General features: G+C 46.3%; 1 protein-coding gene across 1 annotated transcript in view; it reads right to left on the bottom strand.

Annotated features, from left to right (window-relative positions):
- LOC119958628 (mothers against decapentaplegic homolog 4-like) overlaps positions 1-11,786 on the bottom strand; it is a 99,741-nt gene extending 87,955 nt beyond the window's left edge. The window contains exon 1 of the mRNA XM_038787110.1: positions 11,691-11,786. Coding sequence (XP_038643038.1) covers positions 11,691-11,715 — 25 coding nt within the window. The 5' untranslated portion in view covers positions 11,716-11,786. The remainder of the gene's footprint in view (positions 1-11,690) is intronic.
- Positions 11,787-12,984: the final 1,198 nt, after the last annotated feature.

Consider the following 12,984-nt stretch of genomic DNA (forward strand, 5'->3'; position numbering starts at 1 on the left):
CTGTTGCTTCGCAGCTCCGGGGTCCCAGGTTCGATTCCCGGCTTGGGTCACTGTCTGTGCGGAGTCTGCACGTTCTCCCAGTGTCTGCGTCGGTTTCCTCCGGGTGCTCCGGTTTCCTCCACCAAGTCCTGAAAGATGTGCTGTTCGGTAAATTGGACATTCTGAATTCTCCCTCCGTGTACCTGAACAGGCGCCGGAATGTGGCGACTAGGGGCTTTTCACAGTGACATCATTGCAGTGGGACACGGGGAGAAAGTGCAAACTCCACAGTCACCCGGTGCCGAACCCGGGTCCCTGGCGTTGTGAGGCAGCAGTGCTGACCACTGTGCTACCCCATCTCCTGCCCCTCACTCTAAAACTATATGATTAACCCCCTCAACCAAGGGGGCAGCTGCTTCTTATTTACCCTGCCCAAACCTCTCAAACCTATACACCTCAATCATGCCCCCCTCGGCCTTTTCTGATCTAGAGAAAACAATCCAAGCCTATCCAGTCTCTCCTTACAGCAGATGCTCCATCCCAGGCAACATCCTGGTGAATCCCCTCCAATGCAATCACCTCCGTAGTAAGGTGACCAGAGCTGTACACAGTACTCCAGCTGTGGTCTAACCAACGTTCTGTACAGCTCCAACATAACCTTGTTGCTTTTATGTTCTTTGCTGTGACTGATAAAGGCAAGTGTCCCAAATGCCTTAAACTACCCTATTCATCTGCTCCAAGGCCTTCAGGCATCTGTGAACAAATACCCCAAGATCCATCTATTCCTTTCAGCTTCCTAGTCCATTCATTACCCCCTTGTCCGGTTTCCTCTTGCAAAGTGCATCATCACCGTGCACTTATCAGCGTTAAGCACCATCTGCCACTGCTCAACCCACCTATATCTTGCTGTAACCTACAACCCTCTTCTTCACTGTTAACCACCTCAGTGAGGTGTTGCTGCAATCGTACAGGGTATGGGTGAGACCACATCTGGAGTAGTGTGTCCAGTTTGGGTCTCCTTATTTGAGGAAGGATGTGGCGGCATTGAAGGCGGTTCAGGGGAGGTTCACCAGATTGATTCTGGGGATGAAAGGGTTGACGTACGAGGAGAGATTAAACAGTTTGGGCTTATACTCGCTGGAGTTTGAGAATGAAAGGGGATCTGATCGAGGTATATAAAATACGAAGAGGGATTGATAAACAGACCAAATGCTCCCCCTCTAGGGAGCATGTTGGACCTGTACTCTCCCCATTCACATAAAATGATAAACAAAAAGGAGAGATACAGCAGAAGAGTGGAAAAGATGGAGTAGAAATGTGCCAGAGGGACCACTCGAGGCTACCACGAGGAAATTGCCTTCCTTGAGAAACATTCAGCAGCTGGTTGCATCTGCTACCTCAGTTAAGACATTTACCTGGTCACCTCTGGGACACAGGGCTGAATCCAGCTCAAACTGAGGAGCTGAAAATGCCCAACTTTTCAACTGTAAGAGAGCCAAGAGAAATGGGTTTGCGCTCCTGGTGCGACATTCCAAAGCAAAACCCAAGAAAGACAGTTATTAGATCCAAGCCTGTGTAAGTGTTCAGGGTGCACTTGCCATCCAATCATCACTCTCTTCACATGCAATATAAATTGTTGTTCCCTTTACTATTGTTATTCCTGCAAACTGCCCTCATGAATGCAAAAACAATATTCAAAGGTCTATATTACCAAACGACTATTTATAATTAGCCTTGGGCTGGGTGCAGCTCAGTTTCAGCAGAATAAATCTGGACACAAAGTGTTAAATAATGGTAACAGAGGGCAGCACGGTGGCGCAGTGGTTAGTGTTGCTGCCTCACAGCGCCGAGGTCCCAGGTTCGATCCCAGCCCTAGGTCACTGTCCATGTGGAATGTGCACATTCTCCCCGTGTTTGTGTGGGTCTCATCCCCACAACCCAAAGATGTGCAGGGTAGGTGGATTGGCCATGCTAAAGTGTCCCTTAATTTTAATTGAAAAAAATGAATTGGGTACTCTAAATTTATTTTAAAAATAATGATGACAGGTTTCAGAAATTGGTCTGTAATCTGATGAGTTTATACAATGGAGGTGTAGTCCAATTGAAATGTTTAAAATGATAGAGGTTCTTCCTACAGGGGTGATACAAACATACCATATCCTCTGGGAGGGGTAATCAGGAATATGGGAGTATCATCCTAAAATTAGCACCAGGTCATTCAGAAGGGAAATTAGAAATTAATTTTTCACTGGGGCAGCAGGGTAGCATGGTGGTTAGCATAAATGCTTCACAGCTCCAGGGTCCCAGGTTCGATTCCCGGCTGGGTCACTGTCTGTGTGGAGTCTGCACGTCCTCCCCGTGTGTGCGTGGGTTTCCTCCGGGTGCTCCGGTTTCCTCCCACAGTCCAAAGGTGTGCGGGTTAGGTGGATTGGCCATGCTAAATTGCCCGTAGTGTCCTAATAAAAAGTAAGGTTAAGGGGGGGGGGTTGTTGGGTTATGGTTATAGGGTGGATACGTGGGTTTGAGTAGGGTGATCATGGCTCGGCATAACATTGAGGGCCGAAGGGCCTGTTCTGTGCTGTACTGTTCTATGTTCTATTACCACACACATAGTGTAGAAGGGAGGCATGTGGCGCAGTGGTTGCACTGGGACTGCGGCGCTGAGGACCCAGGTTTGAATTTCGGCTCTGGGTGACTGTCCGTCACCCCCACGACCCAAAGATGTGCTGGTTAGGTGGATTGGCCACACTAAATTGCCCCTTACTTGGAAAAGAAAAATAATTGGCTGCTCTAAATTTATTTAAAAGAGTAGCTGTAAAATGGAACTCTTCGCCCCCCAAAAAATGGATTCTGGAGCAAGAAAAATGTTCAAGAATGACATTGACAGGTGTTTTATGAGGCAAGGGTATGGTAGGATGTAGATCAAAAGGTGAGAAAATGTGGTCGAGATACAGTTCAATCACGATTGAATGGAATGGCAGAATGCATCGGAAGGGGTCAATAACCTCCTCCTGTTCCAGTACAGTCAAAATGCTGCAAGCAGATTTATATTCAACATATCGTTCAAACAGAAATGACACCGTCTGATCTGGAAATGCCACGATTACAAAAACGTTCTTTACAAAAGAAGATTGTAATGGTTTTGAAACAAAGATACGTGTCTTTTTAAAAAAAATGCCCATCTTTGGACATTACGACACCCTCGCCCTTCCGATCAGATTCAAGAATTTCTCCTGACATTAATCAGAACTTGGTCGTCCGTGACACAAAGAACATTAGATTATTCACATTGCCTCCCTGTTTAACATTCAAACCTTCAAGAATATCAGATTTCATTACAATATAAACATTTGGTGATTGGCAGTGGAAGGAAGTCCTTGCGATCAGTCCGAAGAACAACCAAAATTTTCCAGGCAGCACGGTGACGCAGAACAGATCGGTCAATGCTTCCTGTCCAACCCATGGATCATGCAGACCTCTACACCCTTGACATCACAAGTAAATATGAACTCAAATGTGCAACATATAAAACTAACTATATATGAAAAAAAAAATCACTTCTCACTGATGCCTTTATTTTTTTAAATATAAATTTAGAGTACCCAATTCTTTTTTCTTTCCAATTAAGGGGCAATTTAGGGTAGCCAATCCGCCTCCCCAGCACATCTTTGGGTTGTGGGGGTGAAACCCACGCAGACACTGAGAGAATGTGCAAACTCCACACGGACAGTGACACAGGGCTGGGATTCGAACTCGGATCATCAGTGCCGCATTCCCAGTGCTAACCCACGCCGCCCCTGCAAGTGCCTTTATTGCTTGCTAGTCATCATACAAACAATAAATTCTGCCTCCAAATGCGAGGCAAGGCATTGGGAAGGCAAACTGGGTAGAGTTGTGATGAATGTAGGCATTTCAGATATTTTGCATTGTACGTAGTTAGTGAAGGGTTAAAACCCTGGGTTAGAGTCAGGTTTTAAAATAAATCCTACTTTGAAAGGCAATATATTTTAGGATATATTCAGGAGTACAATTAGCCATCGTAAAAAGCTTGGGCTAATGCAGTTTTGTTTTGATTAGGGGATTTCCTGGGAAGTTAATTATTTTTCAGGTTGGTGAGATGATGTCATTGCTGGGTGGAGCGAGCGCATCGAGCTTTTTGACAAAGTACCATCAGTTCAGTTCTGTATGAAGTTGAGACCGCAAGTCAGGTTTTGCTCTCTGTAATCTAGTTAAAAAGAGATCCACGGTCTTTAAAGCAGTGCAGACTTGTCTGAGGACAAGATGGAGCTGAAACAAGCCAGTTGAAACAGCTCTTGAAGACATACAGCCAGAGTTTCTACATCGGTCTGACTGGAGTTAGATCTTTTCCGTAAAGCAGTGTCAAGAGATTACTTTCTCGAATAATTACAATGTAAAGCAAATATTTCAGAGTGCCATTGATTATTGAGAGCTGAGATGGTAGTTTTACATGGAAACATAAATAGAAAATAGGTGGAGGCCATTTGGCCCTTCGAGCCTGCTAAGCCATTCATTATGATCAGGCTAACCATCGAGTTTAATATCCTGATCCTGCCTTCCCTCCCCCAAACCCTTTAGCTCCAAGAGCTATATCTAATTCCTTCTTGAAATTAGACAATGATTTTGCCTCAACTACTTTTTGTGGTAGTGAATTCCACAGATTCACCACTCTCTGGGTGAAGAAATTTCTACTCACCTCAGTCCTAAAAGGTTTACCCCTTGTCCTCAAACTATGACCCCCTAGTTCTGGACTTCCACACCATCAGGAACATTCTTTCTGAACCTACCCTGTCTAATCCTGTTAGAATTTTATAATTTTCGGCACGAGGAGCCGGGTTCGATCCCGACCCCGGGTCACAGTCAGTGTAGAGTTTGCACAGTCTCCCAGTGTTTGCGCGGGTTTCACCCCCACAACCCAAAGTTTTGCAGAATAAGTGGATTGGCCACACTAAATTGCCCTTTAATTGAAAGAAAAAAAAAGAATTGGGCTCTTTAAATTTATTTTTAAAAATAATTTTATAATTTATCAGATCCCCCCCTCACTCTTCTAAACTCCAATGAATATAATTCTAACTGATTTAGTCTCTCCTCATATGACAGTCCCGCCATCCCAGGAATCAGCCTGGTAAACCTTTGCTGCATTCCCTCCATAGCAAGAACATCCTTCCTCAGATAGGGACACTAAAACTGCACACAACACTCTAGGTGTGGCCTCACCAATGCCCTCAATTGCAGCAAAACATCCCTATTCCTATACTCAAATCCTCTCGCTATGAAGGCCAACATACCAATTTGCCTTCTTTACTGCCTGCTGTACCTGTGCGCTTACTTTCAGCGACGAGGACATCAAGGTCTCGGTGTGTCCATGTTTTCTAGTTGATTAAGTTGGAATAAAGGTAGAAATTAAGGGTATTGTATTCACTGCATTGAACATTGTTTAAGGGGTAATTAAGTTATTTTCTGATGTTAGTAATAAAGTTTGTTTTAATATACCATACCCCTCACAGAAGTATCCTTCCCTCAGTCTTACAAAATTAAAATAAAGTATTGGGGTTTCTGTCCAGCGTCCTAGACATTGTCAGGGATCGTAATAAAATACGCAACAAATGGTCGGATGCTGAAGACTGGAGGAACTGAGGGGCATTGATGTGTCCGCCTTTGATGCCTCAAGACTGATGAACAGGTAGATAAGGTGGTCAACGTGACATACAAGATTCTTGCCTTTATTAGTCAAGGCACAGAATACAAGAGCTGGGAGGTTATATCCCTGTTTAGTTCTATAGAAGGGTCATGTGGACTCGAAATGTTAACTGTGTTTCTCTCTCCCAGATGCTGCCAGACCGGCTGAGTTTATCCAGCACTATGTTGTTATTTCAGATTCCCAGCATCCGCAGTATTTTCCTTTTTGCTGCGAGGTTATGCTGGAACGATGTAAAACACTAGCAGGCCACGTGTTGCGTAGTGTGTGCAGCTCCAGTCACCGCAGAAAAATGTGATTGCACTAGAGAGGCTACAGAGGAACATTACAAAGGTGTTGCAGAATGGAAGTGTACAAAACCCGGGGTCTAGATTAAATAGATAGGGAAGCTCCCTTCCCCTTGGCTGAGTAGTCCATAGCCAGGGAGTGAGACACTTTGGAAAAGAGTGAAGAGGTTTAGAGGAGATTTAAATGGAGATTTTCCATCCATAGGATGGTGAGGAACTCGCTATCTACCTCCAAGGCTATGAACCAAGAGCTGGAATGCAGAAGTAGGCCGAGTGGCTACTTGTCCACCCAGTAGTCGAATGGCCTCCTTCCATGTTGCAAATTTCTATGAAGGGCATTATCAGGTGAGGAGAAAACACTACTCTTTCTGTTGACAAGTTTCTGATTTTGACACGAGTATCCTGCATAGATACATAGAAGATAGGAGCAGGAGGAGGCCTTTTGGCCCTTCAAGCCTGCTCCACCATTCATCACGATCATGGGTGATCATCCAACTCAATAGCCTAATCCTGCTTTCTCCCCATAGCCTTTGATCCCATTCTCCCCAAGTGCTATATCCAGCCGCCTCTTGAATATATTCAATGATTTAGCATCAACTACTTCCTGTGGCAATGAATTCCACAGGCTCACCACTCTGTGTGTGAAGAAATGTCTCCTTATCTCTGTCCGAAATGGTTTACCCAGAATCCTCAGACTGTGACCCCTGGTTCTGGACACACTCATCATTGGTTACATCTTCCCTGCATCTACCCTGTCTAGTCCTGTTAGAATTTTATGTCTCTATGAGATCCCCCCTCATTCTTCTGAACTCCAGTGAGAACAATCCCAACCTAGTCAATCTCTCCTCGTATGACAGTCCCGCCATCCCTGGAATCAGCCTGGTAAACCGTCGCTGCACTCCCTCGAGAGCAAGAACATCCTTCCTCAGAGAAGAAGACCAAAACTGCCCACAATACTCCAGGTGTGGCCTCACCAAGGCCCTGTACAATTGCAGCAACACATTCCTGCTTCTATACTCGAAACCTCTCGCAATGAAGGCTAACATACCATTGGCCTTCTTTACCGCCTGCTGCCCCTGCATGCTTACCTTCAGCGAATGGTGCACAAGGACACCCAGGTCCCGCTGCACAATCCCCTCTCCCAATTCACAACCATTCAGGTAGTAATCTGCCTTCCTGTTTTTGCTTTCAAAGTGAATAACCTCACACTTATCCAAATTATACTGCATCTGCCATTGGTTTGCCCACTCGCCCAACGGATCCCTGAATCCTCGTCACAATTCACCCTCCCACCTAATTTGGTGTAATCTGCAAACTTTGAGATGTTACATTTTGTTCCCTCATCCAAATCATTAATATATATTGAGAATAGCTGGGGTCCCAGCACCGATCCCTGTGGTACCCCACAAGTTACTGCCTGCCAATTTGAATAGGACCCATTAATCCCTACTCTTTGTTTCCTCTCTGTCAACCAGTTTTCTATCCACCTCAATACATTTCCCCCAATCCCATGTGCTTTAATTTTGCACAATAATCTCTTATGCGGGACTTTGTCAAACACCTTCTGAAAGTCCAAATATACCACATCGACTGGCTCTCCCTTGTCGACTGTACTGGTTACCTCTTCAAAGAATTCCAACAGATTTGTCAAGCATGATTTTCCCTTCATAAATCCACGCTGACTCTGACTGATCCTGCCACTGCTTTCCAAATGTTCCGCTATAAAGTCCTTGACAATGGATTCAAGCATTTTCCCCACTACCGATGTTAGGCTTACTGGTCTATAATTCCCTGCTTTCTCTCTACCTCCCTTTTTGAATATCGGAGTGACGTGAGCTACCCTCTAATCGGCAGGGACAGTTCCAGAGTTTATAGAATCCCGAAAGATGACCACCAATGCATCCACTATTTCCAGAGCCACCTCCTTACGCACTCTGGGATGTAGATTCTCAGGCCCTGGGGATTTATCCACCTTCAATCCCATCAGTTTTGCCAGCACCATTTCTTTACTAATGTTGATCTCCCTCAGTTCTCCCCTCTCGCTAAACCTTTCATTCTCCAACATTTCTAGGATCTGATTTGTGTCCTCTTTTGTGAAAACAGAACCAAAGTGTGTATTCAATTGCTCAGCCATTTCTTTGTCCCTTATTATGCATTCCCCTGTTTCTGTCTGTTACAAATGCAGTAGTTCTGTGGATGTGTCGCAAATACCAGGCCACAAGTCTGCCACTATGAATTCCAAAATGGCAATTTGCCCTGTCCCTCACTTCATGCCGCACAACTGGAGGGGAGACAGTGGCATTGTGGTAACGTCTCTGGATTAGTAATCAGGCTGATCTTCCTGAGGCACAAGTTCAAATCCCACCATGGCAACCGGTGGAATTTAAATTCAATTATTAAATTTGGGATGTAAACTAATCGGAGTCACGACCATGAAGCCATCATCGATCTGGTTCACTAAATCCCTTTAGGGAAGGAAATCTGCCGTCCTTCCCCGGTCTGGCCTGCACATAACTCTAGACCCACCGCAATGTGGTTGACTCTTTAACTGCTCTCTGAAATGGCTGAGCAGTTCAAGGGGGCAATTAGAGATGGGCAACTGTTGGCCTCGCCAGAGATGTCCACACCCCATGAAATAATTTTTAAAACTTCCTGTTTTGGAACTTATTGTTAAAGAGGTAAATCATATAATTATAACTAAATGACTGAGTAGTCGGGCAGCACAGTGGTTAGCAATGTTGCTTCACAGCTCCAGTGTCCCAGGTTCGATTCGGGCTGGATCGCTGTGCAGAGTCTGCACGTTCTCCCTGTGTGTGCGTGGGTTTCCTCCGGGTGCTCCGGTTTCCTCCCACAGTCCAAAGACGTGCAGGTTAGGTGGATTGGCCATGATAAATTGCCCTTAGTGCCCAAAAAAGGCAAGGAGGGGTTATTGGGTTATGGGGATAGGGTGGAAGTGAGGGCTTAAGTGGGTCGGTGCAGACTCGATGGGCCGAATGGCCTCCTTCTGCACTGTATGTTCTATGAGGGAGGGGCCGCAGAAAATAGATAGAGTGTGTGTAACTCTCCCTCTGTATATCCCCTTCCCACTTGTAAAAATAATCTTTATTGATAATAATCTTTATTACTGTCACAAGTAGGCTTACATTAACACTGCAATGAAGTTACTGTGAAAATCTCCGAATGGCCACACTCCGGCGCCTGTTCGGGTACACAGAGGGAGAATTCAGAATGTCCAATTCATGTAACAGCACGTCTTTCGGGACTGGTGGGAGAAAACCGGAGCACCCGGAGGAAACCCACGCAGACACGGGGAGAACGTGCAGACTCCGCACAGTGACCCGAGCCGGGAATATAACCCGGGACCCTGGAGCTGTGAGCAACAGTGCTAACCATTGTGCTACCGTGCCGCCCTGAGTGCCTGTCTATCACACCTACCAATGAGACAGCTGGGATCAGTAACCTGGGGTCTCGAGAGCATGCTGCTAATTCACATCAACTAACATGTTATTTCATGGGGTGTTTAGCACAGGGCTAAATCGCTGGCTTTGAAAGCAGACCAAGGCAGGCCAGCAGCACGGTTCATTTCCCGTAACAGCCTCCCTGAACAGGCGTCGGAATGTGGTGACTAGGGGCATTTCACAGTAACCTCATTCGAAGCCTACTTGTGACAATAAGCAATTTTCATTTTTATTGTGCTTTCACTATAAAACGAAAGGAGGAATTGGGGCACACAAATAAAGTCCTGGTGAAAAACAGATCTTCAGAACTGCCTTGGAGTTGAAGAGGGAATTCCAAAAAGTGTGGGGCCGAGGTGCCCAATAGCATTTGAGCCAACAGTGTGGCAAAGATGATCAGAAGACAAAGGTTATGGCATGTAGAGTTTGGCCGTGGGGGCGTAGTGCGGGAGAAAAGTGGGATAGTACAACACCCCACTGCCCTGAAGGTAGCTGAAAGCACCGTCTTAAACATCCAGACCACACTCTGGTACAGAAGTTTGAGCACATTTTTACATGGCGCCAACATCTCTTTCTGGAGTCCATTTTTTTTGTTTGGTAATTCTGAGACAGAAGATTTCTCTCCTGCGATTTGTGTTTCTATCTCTCTCATCAGGTTCCTGTGTTAATTCTATATTAATTATGTTTCACTGTGTACAGGTGGTGGGGCTGGCTAATGATTCGCTTGAATCCCTGTAAATAGAGACAGACTGAAACTGTGGTTGTTGGGTTGGGAGATGTTTCATTGTAATGTGTAACCATAAATAGACACAAAAATGTGTCAAAACTGACTGTTCACCAACTGCTTTTCAGGATTATAGCAACCTGTCCCCTCCCATTTATGGCATTTTTTCACAGTTTTTCAGTTTGAAGGAGCAGAAGATTAAAGCCAGTTTTCCATCCAGTAAACACAATTCCATTTCTTTCACACTTAGATTTGGTTCTCAATTATCATCCTTCAAAGAGTATCAGTTTGAGCAAAGAAAGATTTTCAACATTCAACGCAGGGTTGAATTGCCTACTTCTGCTCCTAATTCTGCTATAACATTGTGTCCACTCTCATCTCCAAGAATTTACCCTCAGATGTGACTCAATAGCCACTTACAGCAATTCCATTTTCTAAAAATCCACTGCATCAAAAATGCCTTTAACCACTACAGCCGTTACACTACATTTACATTGAGACACATAAATTGTAACATGGAAAAAGTGTTTAGCCAAACCAGTCTGCGTTGACATATATCCAATGCAGGTTTAGAGGAGATGTACGAGGCAAGTTTTTTTTTTACACAGAGGGTAGTGGGTGCCTGGAACTCGCTGCCGGAGGAGGTGGTGGAAGCAGGGTCAATAGTGACATTTAAGGGGCATCTTGACAAATACATGAATAGGATGGGAATAGAGGGATACGGACCCCGGAAGTGTAGAAGATTTTAGTTTAGAGGGGCAGCATGGTCGGCACATGCTTGGAGGGCCGAAGGGCTTGTTCCTGTGCTGTATTTTCTTTGTTCTACACAAATCTGCCCAAATCCCTTTAGCTCAAACAGCCTATCCAGCCTATTCTTCAATGATACTATAACCTCTGCTTCAGTCTCTAATCTGGTAGCATATTCCACGGACACAACCTCGTGTGTGAAAAGTTTTCTCTAACATTTGATCTTGCACCTGAATCTTGTCATTCTAGAGCTCTTCATCATTATAATCAATCTGTCCCCAAGTTCTATTTCTTTATTATTTCAAACATTTATCAAATAATCTCCACTTCAATGCAAACATCCCCAATTTTTAAACTTTTCTGTTTGCAATTCCTTGCATCAGACCTCAGTTGAATAGTGAGTGAATATGATCAAGTTCCAAGGTGGGTTTCCGACTACATGTCTGCCCCATCAGCAAGACCATCTACATTCATCGCTACAACAGGGCCAATCTCTACCCATAGCTTCCCTGTTGCACAGCACTCCCAGCCAGCCTGTCACATTCTATCCTCCACATACCTGACAACATTCAAACTTCTGTCGAATCCTAGCTCACATCAAGTTTCACTTAACCATCAGTTTTGTTAATTGACACGGGCTTCCAGTTAAGCAACACCAGTTTTAAGATTGTCATCCTCATGTTTAATTCCCTCCAGGGTCTCACCCTTCACTAGCATTCAATAACACTGCATTTTTCCAACTAGAACCTCTTGTGCACTCTCCTCCAGTTCCCGCAGCTCACCGCTGGCTTTGAAATTCTCTCTCATCCTTCAATATACTTCCTAAATCCGACCTCTTTCTCCTTCCTTGTCTCCGTGTCACAATCTTTTTCTGTCTGATTCACTCCTGCAAAGTCACACAGAGCATTTAGCTATAAATAAAGGTGCAATGGTAACAAAAAGAACAAGAAATAATCAAAGGTTAAAACATTTTAAAAATAAATTTAGAGTACCCAATTCTTTTCTTTCCCAGTTAACGGGCAATTTAGTGTGGCCAATCCATCTACCCTGCACATCTTTGGGTTGTGGGGGTGAAACCCACGCAAACACGGGGAGAATGTGCAAACTCCACACGGACAGTGACCCAGGGCCGTGATCGAACCTGGGTCCTCAGCGCCTTCAGGCAGCAGTGCTAACCACTGCGCCAGCAGGCCGTCCTGAAGATACTTAATTGAAAGAGGGTTAATGCCAGCGAATTGGAAATCAATCTGGCCTTGGTGGATTGGAAGAGGATCATCAGGTAAGACAGCGATTGAGACCTTCAAGGAGATAGTTCAGGTATAGGCTAAACACATATTTTCAGCAGATATCCGAATCTGCAGGGGACAGGGTTTTGAGAAGGGGGACACAAGGGGTAAGAATAAAGAGATGGATGGATGGCGGAAGAGAGTTGCAGGATGGGGCCATGAGTGGGCACAGAGTGAATGTGAGGGGTGGGACGAATGAAAGCAGGGTCACGCAAGGGATGGGGTGGGCACAAGGGCGCAGATTTTGATTCTCAGCTCTTGTGGCGATTGGGTGGGCAACAAAACTAGAGATTGAGAGGTCGGGCGGGAGGAGGGTTGGTGAGGGGGGGGTTGGTGAGGGGTGGTTGGTGAGGAGGGGGGTTGGTGAGGGAGTGGTCGGTGGGGGGGGGGGGTCGGTGAGGAGGGGGGGTTGGTGAGGGGGGGGTTGGTGAGGAGGGGGGTTGGTGAGGAGGGGGGGTTGGTGAGGAGGGGGGTTGGTGAGGAGGGGGGTCGGTGGGGGGGGGGTCGGTGGGGGGGGGGGTGTCGGTGAGGGGGGGGGGGTGGGAGGGGGGGGGTGTCGGGGGGGGGGGGGGGTGTGAGGGGGGGGGGGGTCGGGAGGGGGGGGGGGTGGTGAGGGGGGGGTCGGTGAGGGGGGGGGGGTGGGAGGGGGGGGGGGGGTCGGTGAGGGGGGGGGGGTCGGTGGGGGGGGGGGGTCTGTGAGGGGGGGGGGTCGGTGAGGGGGGGGTCGGTGAGGGGGGGGGGTCGGTGAGGGGGGGGGTCGGTGAGGGGGGGGGGTCGGTGAGGGGGAGGG

Source organism: Scyliorhinus canicula, chromosome 30 (genome assembly GCF_902713615.1).
Source record: "Scyliorhinus canicula chromosome 30, sScyCan1.1, whole genome shotgun sequence".
Taxonomy (NCBI): Eukaryota; Metazoa; Chordata; class Chondrichthyes; order Carcharhiniformes; family Scyliorhinidae; genus Scyliorhinus; species Scyliorhinus canicula.